Here is an 18,432-nt window from a genome sequence, read left to right as displayed (position 1 = left end):
GCAGGTTTTCCAACGACATATTAAGTTTTGTGCTAGCTACTTTCGTTCTACTGTAATATCATGGCTAACGTGATGACAATGAAAAAGACGAAAATACACAAACATTCCTTTGCCCTATTCCAGAGCTTCTTTCGATTGGATAGTGAGATAATTCTAATGGAAATTATTAATTTCTACTATACTTGCTGCACTCAACATGAGCTGAAGCAGTAGCTTCAATGTAAAATTGGATTGCCATATGATCCGGCATGGATGGTTCTTTCGAAACCCTCCAATTTTTGACCATATGCGCAGTAAAGAGTGTCGCCAACGTAGGGTCAATTACTTTACTTCCCTTCTGATCGCATTCATAAAGGTTGGACTATTGTCCGCATTCGCTATCTCCATGTTATAAGAAAATATAAAATCAAGCAAGTACTCACTTCTCTACGATTGATGTCAGTGCTTCCCCCATATCTTTTGGTGTGCAATCGCATCACAGCCCAGATTAAGTTGTTTCTTTTCATTGCTGCGCCATTCTATGAGGCTTTGAATTTCCTCGGGTGTTGGACTGAGATCATCACCTTATGTCACCCCATGGCAATGTGCCTTCTCGACGTTCTCCAGCATAGGGCACTTAGAGGCTGCTTTTGAAAGCTGGAGATTTATCTGAAGCAACGTCATACTTTCCTGGTCCATATTAAGTCCCACGAGTAGATATGGAAATTCAATCACAAGAAGCAGAGCCTCGCATGTTTCTAGAGGGCATTATTAAAAGTAGAGGTCGCCTGGTACCTGGTGGAGTTCGCATATTCGAGACTAGGACTTTCCACTAGTTTTACAGACATCGGTATATGTTGTTCCACCTTGTCTTGGTAAAAGTATTTATTGTGTCTTTCCTACCTCCGACTGGTATCCACTGTTCGCGAGACATGACCACAGTGTGCAGAGACCACATATGGCGGTATATCAGCTATGAATGCATAGTACCCTTGCATGTCTGACATCGACGGCATCGTTTACCCTTAAGCAATATCCTAAGCAACGATACTACAGCCAGCCAGGTAGAGGGAGTTGGTCCCGACACATATTCATACATTTTTTATAAGATTTTTAGAATAGAAGTTTAGAAATTAAACGCTGACCCTTGTACATATTTCCTTCATTTTCATAGAATTGGAGAAATCCATAGATTTTTATCCGCAATTGTCAAATCAAACAACCTCCAATTGGCAATTGGCATTAAGCCAAGGTGATTCATAACACCCGCAATACAACAAAATGTAATATCGATTTCTAAATTGTTGCAGTGATAATACCTAAAAATCATAAACCATGACCGACCCGAAATCAGAAATCGAAAACGTCCGCGTTTTCATAAGAGTACGTCCTTTGAGTAAGAAAGAAAAAAGTGATGATCATCAAAACATAGTGCTAGTAGATACCTCAGAAAATCTTATAGTTCTCAATAAAGATGGAAATGGAGAAAAAAGAAAACCGTATAAGTTTGACCAGATATTCGCTGAAGATTCAACACAAATGGATTTGTACAGGATTATTGCTGCACCAATTGTGGAGAAAGTATTGCATGGTTACAATGGAACGATTTTTGCCTATGGACAAACAGGCACCGGTAAAACTTACACCATGGCCGGTAATATGACGACCACAGAATCCAAGGGCATAATACCAAACGCTTTTTCCCATATATTCACTCAGATATCTAGATCAAGTGAAGAGAAATCGTTTGTTGTAACTGTCACGTACTTGGAAATATACAATGAGGAAGTTCGTGACCTATTATCTTCGAATCCAAATAAAAAACTTGCCATTCGTGAACGAACAGATGTTGGAGTTTACGTTAAGGACCTCATGGGATTTACAGTGGACTCTGTAGATTCCATAACAGAATTATTGAATAGAGGTAACAAAAACCGAGTGACACGATCTACACTAATGAATGATGTTAGTAGCAGATCACATGCAATTTTTACTATCACTATTGAGTCCAGAAATAACACTGATAACAAAACAACAGTTGGAAAATTAAATTTGGTAGATTTAGCAGGATCTGAAAGAGCAAGTAGGACTCAGGCAACAGGAGATAGGTTGAGAGAAGCCAGTAATATAAATTTATCTCTTTCTGTACTTGGTAATGTTATTTCAGCTTTGGTATGTCAAAATAAATTTGAAATATCTGTGAACAATATAAATTTTAATTTATTTCAGGTTGATGGGAAATGTACACATATTCCTTATAGAAATTCTAAGCTAACTAGGTTACTTCAAGATTCTCTTGGTGGTAACTCAAAAACAGCTATGATCGCTATGATAAGTCCTTGTGATTTGGATTTTGAAGAAAGCACTTGTACTCTTCGGTATGCAGCTAGAGTGAAACAGATTCAGAATCATGCCTATATTAATGTAGAACAAAGGGGACTTATTGAAGGCTTTGAACAAGAGATTGCTGATTTGCAGGTAATGCCAGTTTTAATTTTGTTCATGTACTAGAAGGAACATTGGTTTTTGTGTTGATAATAAATTGACTATGTACAGCCTAATTTTTTAATGTGATAACGTTTTCAATAGCTTTGACAATTTTAACTAAAATTGACAGTTGAATGTAACACTGCCAATGTAAAATAAATACAAAATTAATTATTTTTTTACTTGTTTATAAAGATTCAATTTTTTTAGCAATTTACATGAAATATACTTCATTGAGAATACCAATAAACCACCTTCTCTTTATTTCAGCAAAAGATAATGGAGCTTTCTACCCAAGATTTACAACCAACTAAGAAAAGACGTGAGAAATCAGCAGTGGAAGCAAGAAATGAAGAATCCCAAAAATGGAAGGCAGAGTTAGAAAAAACTGAGAAGGAAAAGACAGACTTGGAACAAAAAATTTCTATGATCCAAAAAAAAATCCTTGTTGGTGGAATAAACCTATTGGAAAAGGCCCAAGAACAAGAGTTTGAACTCAAGAGTACAGATGCAGTACTTGAAAGTCTTGACAAAAGTCATCAGGAATTGCAAGAAAAACTGGAAAAAACTGGTGCTGAGAAGATAGATTTCAAGGAAAAATATGCTACTTTACAAGAAGAGGAAGCAGCTCTCACTAAAAAAATTAAAAAAATTCAAGCTCTATTAAATGAATTTAAAGAAGAATACAAAGACAAAGAACATGAGTATCAAAGGGAAATGGAAGCTTTGCTGGATAACAATCGTCTACTGATGAGAGAGACTCAACTTGCCGCTTTAATCATTGATAGTTACATACCTATTGAATACACTCAGAAAATCGAGCAGAATCTTATTTGGAATATGGAAAGTCAAGAGTTCCAGATGAAAGGTGTTGCCTACACAGGAAATAATATGAGAAAACACAAAATCCACAGCACAGAATTTGACGTTGCATATAGACATGATCTAAAACCTGTTTACCATAAGTACGCAGAGAAAAGGAGAGAAAAAAGGATATTAGAGAAAAAGACTTACTCTGCATTGGCAAAATATGGAAAGTAATTTGAAATTAAGGTATGAAAGGGTGGAATTGGGTTTAAGGTTGTGGATTTAATAAGATAAAAACAATAATTTTCCATTGATTTCAAGGATCAAGTTCACATAAATAAACATGTTAATTACATTCCTTTCTAGATTGCTTTTAATATCTGATGATTGCTCATGGAATTGTAAAATTTGAGGAATTTTTTCTTTTGAATCATTTTTAACTCATTATTTTAAGAGTTTACTCATGGCAATAAGTTTAAATTGATTTTTCCTTTATACTTTTAACATGTTTTATTATGACTCTTGATCTAAACCTAACAATTTTAAATGAGGATGAAGATGATTATAGATATATCGTCGGCTAAGAGTGTAAATCTGCTATGTCCATAATGAACAATTTTACAGGAGACCAAAAAAACCGTACAGTAAGTGTTATAATAATAATAATATATATATAATCTTTATCCCATTTGTTACCTTTCGGTGTATGGGTTTCATTATCTACATTTTCTATCTTAACAATAACTTAAAATAATAATAATAAGAGAGTTTATTCATGAAAATACATTCGATAAACTCTTCTGAATGTATTTTCATGAATAAACTCTCTTATTATTATTATTATAACACTTACTGTACGGTTTTTTTGGTCTCCTGTAAAATTGTTCTCATTATGGACATAGCAGATTTACACTCTTAGCCGGCGATATGTGCTTTCTATTATTTTATGATTTTACTCATATGTGTATGGTACCCAATCAGAAAGTGAAAATTAGTCTACAAGTTTTATTTGAGCATATCAAAATTGCTCTAATTGATGGACACCATTAAATTTCAATATAGCAACCTACAATATAAAAATTCTTATGAGATTAATTGTCAATATACAGTTTGTTTGAATTCTTTATTGATATATGTTAAAACTTTTTTATTGGATTTTACAACATATTCTGTCATTTGCGTCATTGTTATTTTGTTGATAAATCTACTTTTCATAGATTTCAGAACAGAAAACAAATACTAAAATCAAACACTTAAAATGTTAAATGTAACAGTGATTGAACTGAAATCTGACTCAATAATATACATAAAAGAATGACAGTTTTAATATTTCATTTCCAATCTGCTGCAAAAATAATGTGAATTTTCATATTTCATTATCAAATTCAATTAATAAGATACTTTAAGAAAAGCATCTACTAAAATTGATTGATGATCTTTGAAAATAATAGTTAAATTATTCAATACACATAAATATGATATTTTAAAAATAAGCTATTGCCACATGCCATTATAGTATATTAATAATGAATGCCGGTATATTCTTTATACAATAGAATATACAGTTTGGGGATACCAACATCCTTTTGTTGGCCTAATACTGGTATTCCATAGTCTTTTAAACTAAAAGGCATCCCCTCGTATTTTCAGGAGGTATGAGCATTATTCATATGATGAGCTTAGTCCAGTTAACTTCTCTTGAACATTTTATTCTCAAGTATTAAGAGTGCCTATATCTGAACATTTTAACTGCTTTTTTTTATAGTCAGCCTTTAACAATTGAGAGTAACGGATGTCTTTATATGCACATAATAATAATGTAAGGTACAAAACAAAAGCATATGAGAATCATTGTTTCACTTGAATTCCAACAATAATTTCTTTTTTATGACTTGTGAAGAAAGGAATTTGGGTATATTTTGTGCTAATGATAGATCGTGTATTTTTGTAGTTATTCTTAGATGACAGCATTTAAATGTCATTCCTTATCTAGTTGTGCATTCTAGTCACTTTTTTAATCAAGTATTTCATATCTATTCTAAAAAAAAATTATATTTAGAAGGTGATAATTTTATATTTAAATATATATTATATTCTTTCAGGAAGTATTATTTAAAATTTCTGTTGGTTTATGAGGGAAGGCAATAAATTTAAAATTATCACCAAATTGTGCAAAGCACTCATTCATTTTTGCGGAAAAATATATTAGTTGTTGAAATGCATAATACTTAACCAAGTAAAATATAGACTGTTTGACTTGCCTACTAATATTTACCAGTATTCACCAACTTATACAGTATATGACAATATTGTACTTTTAATTACTTTGTGATGAGATAGTTTTAAGGTATATTATTTCACAAAGTATTTGAATCAAATGCAGTATTCAAAATTACATGATATATTTCTCTTCAAAATCCATCATTTACTGTGATCTTTGCTTTACATAATTTTTTTGTATCCTTTAGATGAAGTGTATGTAACAATTTGTTTGCATTTTGTTATTGATATAAATTTTTGTGATTTAGTTATATTATTTTTGCTATAATTTTTATTATATACAGTTTTTCTGCATATTATTGTTATTTAAATATATATTTCTGTGGTACCTTCAATATGATTCATTCTCAAATATAGTAAATTAAACCAAATAGTTACTTCTGTTGATGTTTTTCTAATAAAGGATTATTATTGGAATCATAAAGAAAAATAGTTTTGGTGTGGTCTCACTGAGTTGAATTAAAAAGCACTGAACTCAACTACAGGAAGTGGGAACAATAATAAATTACAATATAATTATTGGTTTTTTTATTGCATATATAATACACAAAGTTCAACATTTTCAATATAAACAAATATGGAATAAATAGATAAAACATTCATATAAAATGGAAATAGGAAATATCTAAAAATATCAACGAACATATAATGATATTTCAATTTGTAATAAATTTGAGTATTCTGATACCACAGTAATAGTGGAGACCTTAAATGTAATATCGAAAAAAGACATCTGAAAAGCAGACTGGAATGTTGTATAACATACCGTTCCAAAGTGCTGTCCACAAAAAGCTTTGGTATTTAAAAAAATTTCTCTAATATCACAACTAGAAATTAGACTATTTTGATATTAGGTTGCTCTTTGATTTTTCGTTTAAAAATTCAGTGTACGCAATAACTGCTGACTAGTAGCAACAATCAATTTCCTCATCTGGTTAGCATTCATTGTTTCTCTGCATATCACAATGTATGGTTCATAATCTTGTATTTCATTCAAGATATCCAGTTCTTGATCTGTGTAAACCATTCCATTTTCAATTTTACTTGTATCTTTGACATTACTGTTCACATAACCATCTTCATTGCTTTCTTCATCATTTAAATGCAATACATTTGTGTTTATACGTTGAGGAAATACTTGAACTAATTCTTCCAAAGTCATATTTCGGGCCACTTGGGAAAGAACGTCTGCAATATAAGGAGCATTTTCAAAATTCAAATGTAAAATTACATGAGCTAACTTGGATAAATCACCCAATTTTTGAATCTTTTTGTCTATTTACCTTTCAATGTTTTCTTGTAAAAAAAACAAATTTTATCCAATTTTTCATTAGTAGATAATTTCAAAATTTTTTGCTGTAGAGAAGCAATAAGGAATTTCCACTCATCTGCTTTCGTTAAACGATCCTGTAAAAAGAAATAAACAATGACATAATTAATATAATCATATTCAATTCATATAATAATATTCAAAGCATAATGTTGTCAAAAACTTGAACCGAGCAGGACAAATATTATTAGTTATCACACCTTCAGCTACTACTCCTACTAACACTAAATTAAAATAGTTCAGTTCAAAGCGTCGTTGTTATGAGTAAAATTGCCTGAGAAATGTCTCAATTGTGCTGCAATGTCGGTAATATGTGTTTTGTGTAAAGGCACTGAAATGAAAAAAAAATAACTCTTGACAAAACTCTTGATGATGCCGATGAGGCGAAACATGTCGAGTTGATTTTAAAAATAAAATACAATCCATGAGCACGACCTTATTCTTTATTCTAAAACATGGATTTTTGACGAAAAATTTTGAACTCAATATTTTATTAATGATTTATTACATACCTTTCCGAATTGTGCTAGACATTGAGGACAACACTCTATTAAAAGAGTCACTGCATCTTTATTAGTCAATATAATTGATTGGATGCTATCTTTACCCCTTAAATTGGGATTTAAAGACAAAAATGTTTCAACTTCGCTATTCAAACCTTTAGGTATAATTGGACTACAAAGAATTGCTTGAAGTTTAGCTGAAAAACAAAAATGAGATCGAAATACCAAAAATAATTTAAGATTATCTATTTTACCTAATACAGCATCAGCTTCCTCATTTATCTTAACTTCAGTTTCAAAGGTGTAATTTTCAACACACATACTGTACATTTTGGAAACAATTTCTACCTGAAAAGGTGGCATCTTTTGCAAATACTCGTATCTGTACCGCTCGAATAGATAAGTGTCTTTCTTGAAAGTATTGTCATCAAAAAGTTCATACATGTTCAATGGGTTTTGTATAACTTCTGTTATATTATTTTGTTTTTGAAGATCACCACTGCAAAATACCCTGTAAGAAAGTTTCTTTATTGAGAACTATTACAAAAATATGAATAATATTATTACTCTTGATTCAGCTTTTCTTTGTTTTTCTCTTCTTTCAGTTGTAAAATTTGCACTTGGGATAAATACGACCTCACAAGCAGTTTTATAGCCTCACTGGCCCCTTTTTCGTGTAAAATTTTAGATTGGTCAATTTCTTCTGATTCCGAGAATAATGTTTGAAAGTATTCTTCCAGGGTTAATTGCAGGAGTAGAGTGGCAGTATTTTGTTCAGCACCAATGCTTGATGGCAAATATTCCATAAATATCTGGTAAAATATATTTTTTTGGTGTTTAAATGGATGGTGAGATAGGAAAAGTTAATCAATTCAAATCACATACCTTCATTAATCTATTGAAGTTCATAATCTTCTGCTTCATCACAAGAGTAACCAGAAGATTTGCAAATCTCTCTGTATAGTTCTTGATGATCAGGTCTCCAACTTCTGAGAAATTTGTTCTTCCTTTAGGGCCTTGCAGCTTTGAATAATTTTCAAATAATATTTCCCAATTGTCAAGAAGGAGACCCTGAAGGTTATCAGCAGGGATTTGTTTCAAACAAAGTTTTGCTTGAGAAAAGTTATTCTTCTGTATGTACAACAAACACAAGGCCAAGTTTTTTTCGTTTTGATGTGTAAAATTGCTATTAAAAATATTTTTAGTCATTGGAAATACTACTAAAACAATTGAATATTGGACTTACTCTGGAATTTTGTTTGTTAACATAGTAATGAGTTTGTCTGTTGAGTATTCTTGAAGGATTTTGCTCTTCAGAATGATATATGGGAGATCTTCAAACTCCGATGTTTCTAACAAATTTAAAAGATCGTCTAAAAAATTCTGTCTTGAGTGTGGTGTGAAAAGTTTATCAGCATCATGGGCACTCCTGATCTCTAGCATTATATGCTTCAAATAATAAACTAATCCTTTGGTAGACTAGATTATCACAAAAAATATTAAATTATTATAAAATTACATAAAATCCAATAGCTTTACCTGAACATTCAGATGATCCTGAATTTTTTTGATTCTTCTCATGACTTCAACTGCTTGGATACCAGCCATTTTATAATATGGTATTGCGAGTTGATACTTTTTCTTGCTGCTTGACCTGAAATTTATTACCTTAATTATCAATATCTCTATAAAACGTATTTTTGAATCAAAACCATTAAAAGCATAGAGTATTTTAGGCTCTAGTTGGCTTTCTTCATAAATGTATTATGCGGCTTTTATTGATCAAGCAAATTCTTGTTTTGTCAGTAAACACTGTTATAAATAAGATATATATCTATGCATATATATATACAGGGTGTTCTGATTTGTTTCCGACAAACTGAAATGGGTGATAGATCACATCATTTTAAGCAAAAAAGTTCCTATGAACATGGGTCCGGAAATGCTTCGTTTCCGAGATACAGGGTGTTTAAGTTGAAAAAATAATTCGCGTTTTCTTTAATATGTTTTGACTGCTTCGAAATCCTTTCATGAAATTATTCCTATTCAAATATTACATTTAAATTCATTTTGAAAATTTCTAAGGCGAAATGCATGCGGATTTTCTATTGCCCACTAATAAGTAGAAGTGGTATGCTATGTAATTGTTGTTTTTAAGTGTTCTGAATATTCTGTTTCCTGAAATATTGCGTTGTTGGGATGCTTTACGAATACTGAGTTTTTATTTTCTTCAAAGGTCTGTAAAATCCTATTTCTCTGTATATGATTTCTTCTTTGTATGCTTCGTTCGGGCCTTTGGTAACCAATACCATTTTCCTGTATTTGTTGATAAGCTATTAACTTAGTTAACTATAATTATAATTAATGACATCTGAACCTAACACACTTCAAATCTGTCATTGTGTATAGCCATTTTAAATCTATTGCCGCAACAATTGTTGAATGTAAAACAATCAATCATTCGAAGATGTCATTTGTGCATTCAACAGAACGGTGGACATTTCGAACACCTTCTTTAAAAATTATTATGTTATTTTGTTTTGTTCTAAATTGTTACTTCTAAAAAATATTCAATTTAAAATTATTACAAATTTGTTTCTACATGTTTTAGAGATTACAAAAATATGGATTTGGCTTTAAATGCGTTTTTCTCTGAAACGCTCCTAGCAACTTAAATGAGTTATACCTTTTTTAACTAGAAAAGTCAGGGGAATCGATTTTTTCAGTCCAGAATGACGTACAGGGTAGCACAGAAATGTTGCGACGGTTTAAAGGGGACGAAATGATTGCCAGTGGCGCCCTCTAGAAAATACAACCAAATCGACCACAAATTTGAATTTCTCACCTCAAAAAACCCTATGTACCAACTTTCATGCAATTTTTGGAATCAGTCGAAAGATATTTAAGAAAACGCGAATTATTTTTTCAACTTTAACACCCTGTATCTCGGAAACGAAGCATTTCCGGACCCATGTTCATAGGAACTTTTTTGCTTAAAATGATGTGATCTATCACCCGTTTCAGTTTGTCGGAAACAAATCAGAACACCCTGTATATATCTATGCATATATATATATAGTATAGTTATATATTTGTTTATTGAATTAAATTGTTCCAATCATATAATCCAGCAAATTGATCCAGCAAAATATCATTGAACCCATTTCCTACAGAACTAAATTCAGGCTGTTTTAAAGTCTTCTGCCCCATATATAGGCATGAAATGCCGCTTGTCTTGACTTTCTTACTGGTTTTTCTGAACTATTTCATATTGTCCTTAAAAATATTAAATTCTCAAGTTTACTTCAACCTTGGCAGTTCTATCAATGAACTCAGTCTTAACTCATCCAAATCTTGTTTAATGTTGTTGATAGCTTCTATGAGTACAGGAATAATATATCAACTTTGTACAAACAAAGAAAATTATCTGCCAATAATGAATAACTTTTTTCCAAAAGTCAGTCAGTAAACTATGTGTTCACAGCGGAATTCGGTGATGAACTTGAATCCGAGGCATTCATCATATCTTGAGCCCCAAAAAACTTTCATAGTATAGGAACGACATTAACAATATGAGACAAAAAATTTCCTAAGAAATCCCAGTAAAATTAATTTACATTGTGATGCAAAACTTTTGAATCTATATGTGGAGCATCCCTAGACTTAGTCCCAACTTACATAATAAAATGATCACCCAACAAGGCACAAGATCCCCTGAACATTTCTGAAATATCATCCATATTTTCTTTCTGTATTTTAGCTAATTTTATGCTATCATCTGTAGTAGTCCACTTCTTTAAAAATAATGCAACTCTCAGTATCATATGTGCTTCATTCATTAGATTGCGGTAAGTTGGTAAAGATGAAAACCTGTGTTCATTTGCCACAATTAGAAAATCATTGAAAATAGTTTTAGGTGAAGGTGATTCTAAACTATATAATGTCCAATAAACAGCATTCGAGCTGAAACAAAGGAAATCAACTTAGAAAGATGAGACAAGTAATTGCCAATTAAATATGTATATATACCTGCTGTTCGAACCTACTGAGTGAGTTGGAGATGAATCAGCATTGGCCAGTAGGAGTAAATGATTATTAGCAGATAAAATTTTTTCAACCCCTAAAAAAGGTCTAAGACCCACAAGGCAGATTCCATCATTCATTGGGGGGCATGCCTAAAAAGAGGAAAATTATCAAATTAATTCAAATTAAATAAATCCTAATCATGCCTTAGGAGTATTGATCTTCCTTTTTTTGGAGGTTATAATAAAACTGATATACTTACATTAGTGATATCATCTGGCTTTTTAATGATATGACAAAGTTTATGACTATTTCTAAGAGTATAAGTCTCAAGGCCACTAACAGTTAAAGCATGTAAGAAATAATCTTCCACCACCAGTTGGAAAACAGGAGCAGTAAAAGGATAAACAGCGACACAATGGTCTGCTAGAATCTTTTCATCTGAAAGAAAATCATTTTGATTCAATAACTTAATTATTTATAAAAAAAGTCTCACCTTTATCTTCAAAATGAAAAAGATAACCCTCTTGCTGTGTAGCAATTAAACAGGTAATTCCATTTAGACATTTGGAAAACTCGCTTCTTAAAATATTATCATTTTCTGCAGCCTTTTTAGATTTGTTCAATATTTCATCGATATATAAAGGTTTCATAACAAAAGTTTTATATTCTTCAAAAGCCTGTGATGATGAATCTTCAAACAAAAATGGCAAGAGGCGTAGTTTGATTAAATTTCTGAGTTTGTACTGATTTACTGTATTCTGCAATATATCAAAAACAAATTATCATTCAAATATTATAGTAATGGTAGCCTTAATCTATATGGTAACTTTTTTAGAACATTAATAAGAGGAACAGAAATCGCCTTATAACTGATCCATATGTTTTGATGCCAACATTCGTCACTCCTTGTCTGACGGGACACTATATACATAATTTGATTAATTTCGAAATTATCAATTCATGCTCAAAAATAGCTTACAATGTGATTTATTCATGAAAATTCTTTCGTATTTCAAAAGGGTCAATGCTTTTCTGAGTTTAATGAATTAGCTATTGTGAAGTTATTAAAAAGAGAATTCCTGATAAAGCATTCAACAATCAATTCAGGATTCTCCACGCCTATGGCTCGCACACACAATCGGTTAGTTCGATTGTGACTGGTAAGGCTAGGAACATAGTGAAGCGACCAAGAGGTGCGAAGAGGATAGCAGAAAGGATAGCGGTTCCCGAGAGTAGCGGCGATGACGAGGTGTCATCTCATAGTGAGGCGAACAAGAAATCAAGGGGATAGTCGAGTTTGATTATTATAGAGGAGGCGCGTTTCCGAAAAATGGATTTATACTTTTAGAAAATTCGTTGCTGAAACAACTCTGTTATGTAATGAAAATTGATGAAAATAGAAGAACCTGTAGTGTTCACGAAATTAATAAATCTAAGAAAGTACATGGTGAATTTCATCACTTGTGAAAAGAATTACGCGATCATCTAGAGAAATTTCTTTCATATTTCCGTATGAACGACTACATTCTGGAAAAAATTGAATCTAATGAAAAACTGGACTAATTTCATTCGCGACCCTATCACTTCCACGAATTAATTTTTTTTATCTATTTATTTATTAACTTCTTTATTCTTGACCTCTAATACAGTACAAGTACTGGTGACAAGGCCTATTTAACAATATACAAAAAAATAATACTATATAATATTCAAAACAACAACAAAGGTAAACTAAACAAAATAAATCTTTCAGGAACAACTTAAGCTCAATATTAAAGTTTTTTTTAGTTCTTATATACTTTATTTCTGGTGGTATTTGGTTAATTACTTGTTTGTTTCATTTCATCCGCTACAGCATCCCATAACTTGTCCAAAATATATCAATTATGATGTTGAGCATCTCTCTGATTCCACAAAATACTTTTATATTAATATGCAATCCATCGCGCGGCGATGAAGGAAAACAAACTTCCCCGATCTCGCCTCTATCCTCGCTTAACCGCCTCACGCAACCGCATTCGGGATCGCTGCACTAAGATCCATAGAATACCTGGTGTGTCTACTTATACCTGTAAAACTTTCAGACAAAACGGGAGATTTTTCGGATTTATACCTACTTGATTTCGAGGGATTGCGGGCTTTTCAGATGGCGCATACATCGTTTACATTTGACATTTCTCTCAATTCTCGACTCTTGTGAATCGAGGGCGTAGATCTTTTTTTTTCTTGGGGAGGGATAATCGAAAAAAAAATTTTTGACGACAACTTTTATTCATATCTGTAATGTTAGAAAAAGTAGTTTGATAATGAAGTTTGAACCAAATTACTCGAAATAATTTTTGTTGTTACTAATTCGGTTGTGCTTACCTTGTTCTCAAATAAGAGTTACGAAGGAAAATGAGAAATTACTTGGATAATTTTGAGAAAAAAAAGTTTCATACATATGAGCCCACAAAGGCTTTGCTTTCAATATACAGGTTGTTTCTAGTGTGTCGTACAGTTTATCAAATATTTATTAATCTTCGCTACAGATTAGGTAAATAAATACCAAAACTTATAATTAATGCATTCATTAGAGCTTACTAGCTGGATCTTCATAATAATTTGGATTTTCCTGAGGATTATTAGAGATTTTTCTCGAAATCGACAGCAGATACGACAAAACTATCAAAAAGTATAGTACTGGACCAGAGTTTTTTCTACATTTCTCTAAACTAACAGCCATTCACCAAAATATAGTTTTGGAGGAAGGAAGCAGGCATCCTTCCAGAAAATATATCACCCTGTAGATTTGCATTCAAAATTAGCATATCACATAGTGAAAACTTTAAACTGGAATATCTATGGCCAATTCATATTAAACATCTTGTGAAGGGAAGGTTATACGAGAAAATAACTTGAACTTCAACACATGTACCTATCTCAAAACAAAATGTTTGGGGACTCATGTTATAGGACTTTTTTTCTTAAAATGATCCGGAAATCTGTAATTTTCATTTGTATCTCCAATTTAGGAGCACCGTGTAATTACCCCTAGTATCCCCCTATTTCTACGCTCTTGTCGTGAACTTTGAGTATAGAACCACAGATTACTAGTCTGTGATAGAACAATAATATTTTGTATTCTATGGTCTGTCATTATATTCCATTCATTTGAGTAAAAATTCGATATGATCTGAATTGTAATTTATTGTGAATGTTTGCAGTGTCTAAAATCAGTATTTCCTTTTTAAACGGCACCAGGCAGATGCGGGAATTCGAAAAAAATTTAAAGAGCGCCACCTTACAGCACTCTGGTGAAGCACACCACCAAAGCAACAGGTGGGTCTCTCAAAAAGTCTGAAACAAAATCGAATCAGTAAACACACCAGGTATTCTATGCATCTTACGCTGCACTATGTACTACCCTATTAGAATATATTTGTTTGAATTCGCCTCTATCCTCTCTACTATCCTCTTCGCACCTCTTGGTCGCTTCACTATGTTTCTAGCCTAATACTAAACTTTCATCTCTCTTATATTCGTGATCGAGCACAAATGTTTACTTTCCGACCGGTCTGAAGTTATCCACATCCACAAGTACACTACGAGCCAAAAGTAGGGCCCAAGCAAAAAATGATATATTTATGATTTTCAATACGGAAATTGATAGTAATTTATTATTTGACTCAAGCAATGCAGACTTTTCATATTTTTTTCTATTATTGAACATTTTTTAGCCATTAAGAGGATTGTTAATGTTGTTATAGGTGCCGTTTCTAGTTGAAAATTCATAACTTTTTTGTTTGAAAGAGTACCATGTTCTGATTTTAGTATGTGGTAAACAGAGAAAAACAGAATCAAATGACATACTCCACATACTTTGTCAGGCCTCAGGGAGGGGGAAGCCTGCGATTTTGGGGGTATTTTTCCACTAAAAAATTCATAACTTTTTTAAATGATGGAGTACCGTGTTCTGCTTTTAGTATGTGATAACAGAAAAAAACTGAATCGAATGACATAACCCACATAGTTTGTCAGTACTTTCTAGAGAAAAATTCATAACTTTTTTGTTTGAAAGAGTACCGACTTCTGCTTTTAGTATGTGGTAAACAGAGGAAAACTGAATCAAATGACATACACCACATAGTTTGTCAGGCCTCGGGGAGGGGGAAACATTCGGTTTTGGGGGTAATTTCTAGAGGCCTGAGAAACTATGTGGGGTTTGTCATTTGATTCAGTTTTCCTCTGTTTACCACATACTAAAAGCAGAACACCGTACTCCATCATTTAAAAAAGTTATGAATTTTTTAGTGGAAAAATACCCCCAAAATCGCAGTCTCCCCCCTCCCCGAGGCCTGACAAGCTATATGGAGTATCTCATTTGATTCAGTTTTTATCTGTTCACCACAAATTGAAAGCAGAACACGATACTCTTTCAAACAAAAAAGTTATGAATTTTTATCTATAAAATACCCCCAAAACCGCAGTCTCCCCCCTCCCCGAGGCCTGACAAACTATATGGAGTATCTCATTTGATTCAGTTTTTTTCTGTTTACCACATTCTAAAAGCGGAACACGGTACTCTCTCAAACAATAAAGTTAAGAATTTTTATCTAGAAAATACCCCCAAGACCGCAGTCTGCCCTCTCCCCGAGGCTTGACAAACTATATGGAGTATCTCATTTGATTCAGTTTTTCTGTGTTCACCACATACTAAAAGCAGAAGACGGTACTCTTTCATACAAAAAAGTTATGAATTTTTAACTAGAAACTACCCCCAAAACCGCAGTTTCCCCCCTCCCCGAGGCCTGACAAACTATGTGGGTTATGTCATTTGATTCAGTATTTTTCTGTTTATCACATACTAAAAGCAGAATACGGTACTCCTCCATTAAAAAAAGTTATGAATTTTTTAGTGGAAAATACCCCTAAAATCGCAGTCTCCCCCCTCCCCGAGACTTGATAAACTATGTGGAGTATGTCATTTGATTCTGTTTTTCTCTGTTTACCACATACTAAAAGCAGAACATGGTACTATTTCAAACAAAAAAGTTATGAATTGTTAATGTTTCTAACTAGAAACGGGCCCTATAACAACATTAACAATCCTCTAAATGGCTAAAAAATATTCAATAATAGCAAAAAATATGAAAAGTCTGCATTGCTTGAGTCAAATAATAAATTACTATCCATTTTCGTATTGAAAATCATAAATATACCATTTTTTGCTTGGGCCCTACTTTTGGCTCGGAGTGTACTTGTGGATGTGGAACTTCACACCGGTTACTTTCCGTTCCTTCTATCTATAATCTAAGGTAACTACTATACTGTGCAATGGAGGCTATAATGGTCTCTACCAAACATATTTTAAATTATAGGAATACTCACTTCTAGAGGTGAATTACTGGAAATAGTAGCTTGCATTTCTTTATCCCAGAATGTAAATGGATTTTGTTTATGTATCAGACTATTTTCTCTGACTACACTTGGCAACTGAATATTAATTTTTTCATACCCTTCATTCATCTCCTCTCTGAGGAGTTTGGTAAAATCAATTGCATCATCAGGTCCTGGTAAGAAAAAAAAGATTAAAACGGCAAAGAAGCTTAACACTTTTTTTTTCTTACCTCTTTGTGGGAATTCTGATTTAGTCTTCTTGGAACTACTATCCCGTGAGGATCTCTTACAAAGTTTGAATAAATGCATATTATCTTTATTCATTGCTGCTATATAATTTTCACACATTTCAATTTTTGTTGGCTCAAATGTTAGTTCAATATCGAGTCCAATATCATCGAAATCTATGAATTTCATTTTGGAAATATCGTGCGTTTTAACTTTGAACTTGTAAATATTTATCAAATTTTTAGAGAGAATGAGGAGGTTACCAGTTATCTGGAAAAACAGAATTTCGATTGAATACTGGTAAAATGCAGTAATTTGAAAGATAAATGGACTAAGTAATAGATAAAATTATTGGTTCATGTTTTCCACTGAATCCTGAATCATACTCACTGGACAACAAGATATAAAATGTGGGTTCCTCTTTACAGGAATCTCAATCATTTCTAAACTTCCTAAATCTGACTGATTACTAGTGGGAGTTACCCTTCCAGCTATCCTTGCTCTCATTGGTTGGACCATGCCACATTCAGATGATCCTAAGCTTACTCCACTAATTGTCATTTTTGATTGTTGTAATGTAGCAATACTGTCCCAATTCACATACACCCTAACAAAATTTTGTTCCCTATTTTGTCGATTGAATTTACTTTCTAATGTTGCTACATAATTGCCTAAAAAATAATGTAGAGTTTTAATAAGGAAATAACCATATTATGATGACCCTACCATTAAGGCTGTAACAGATTTGTGCAACTTCGTCTATAGTAGGAAAGGTGAAGATAAGTTCTGCATTATTCTTCAAATCTCTGACTTCAATACAATTACTCATTAATGCAAGCAGGAAGCGATCTGGAGGTGCTGTTGTGCATGCTGTTGGTTGCTCAACAGTTTGTACGCTTTGACTAGTGAAATTGTGTACTGATATAACTCGAACCATTGTCTGAAATCAGAGGTTTTTACTCAATGAACAATAATTGATTTATGGTAAATAAATTTTAACTAAGTAATGAATTACTTATGAGTCAGGTCCACTCTCCTTTCCTGCTGAAATTATCGTTCAAATATTATGTATTTAACCATTCAGAATGAACATTTTATTCATAAAGGGCTAACTTAAAAATAGTCGACCTAATTCAAATTATTGATTGAATTTTAGCCTACAAAAAAAAATGTAAATCTAGATCTTTAGATTTCAGGAAAAATAATTGTTATAAATTGGCTGACAATCAATATGAATATATGGAAAAAAATAACTTTATTTGGATGAATTCCTATTAAATAACAAATGTTTGCGGTTTGTTTTGACGTTTAAATTTTAGGGTTAATATTTTAGTATTCTATGAATTGAAAATATTTAAATCCTATATTTATGGTATTGAAGTATTCAAGTCCGTTTTACATTTTTTTTGTTAG

At 32.2% G+C, this 18,432-nt stretch overlaps 2 protein-coding genes across 3 annotated transcripts; one reads left to right on the top strand and one right to left on the bottom strand.

Annotated features, from left to right (window-relative positions):
* Positions 1–753: 753 nt before the first annotated feature.
* On the top strand, positions 754–3,935 carry LOC123676744 (kinesin-like protein KIF3A). The gene is made up of 3 exons (XM_045612912.1): positions 754–2,151; positions 2,209–2,457; positions 2,737–3,935. Exons 1-3 carry the CDS (start codon positions 1,315–1,317, stop codon positions 3,505–3,507), a joined length of 1,857 nt encoding a protein of 618 aa, XP_045468868.1. The 5' UTR covers positions 754–1,314; the 3' UTR covers positions 3,508–3,935.
* Positions 3,936–6,064: 2,129 nt separating this feature from the next.
* LOC123676742 (Hermansky-Pudlak syndrome 3 protein homolog) lies at positions 6,065–18,399 on the bottom strand. 2 transcript variants are annotated; one of them, XM_045612910.1, is made up of 17 exons: positions 18,035–18,399; positions 17,746–17,959; positions 17,410–17,690; positions 17,022–17,289; positions 16,783–16,964; positions 11,906–12,170; positions 11,672–11,850; positions 11,416–11,561; positions 11,065–11,349; positions 8,926–9,040; positions 8,633–8,865; positions 8,272–8,572; positions 7,954–8,198; positions 7,641–7,897; positions 7,396–7,583; positions 6,837–6,960; positions 6,065–6,741 (listed from the first exon to the last, which is right to left on the bottom strand). In XM_045612910.1, exons 2-17 carry the CDS (start codon positions 17,954–17,956, stop codon positions 6,428–6,430), a joined length of 3,594 nt encoding a protein of 1,197 aa, XP_045468866.1. In that variant the 5' UTR covers positions 17,957–17,959; positions 18,035–18,399; the 3' UTR covers positions 6,065–6,427. The 2 variants fall into 2 exon arrangements, with proteins under 2 accessions (XP_045468866.1, XP_045468867.1); XM_045612911.1 differs by lacking the exon at positions 6,065–6,741 and having other exon boundaries at positions 6,892–7,214.
* Positions 18,400–18,432: the final 33 nt, after the last annotated feature.

Source organism: Harmonia axyridis, chromosome 3, assembly GCF_914767665.1.
Source record: "Harmonia axyridis chromosome 3, icHarAxyr1.1, whole genome shotgun sequence".
Taxonomy (NCBI): domain Eukaryota; kingdom Metazoa; phylum Arthropoda; class Insecta; order Coleoptera; family Coccinellidae; genus Harmonia; species Harmonia axyridis.
The sequence above is the reverse complement of the archived record's forward strand: the minus strand, read 5'-3'. Positions and strand labels throughout refer to the sequence as shown.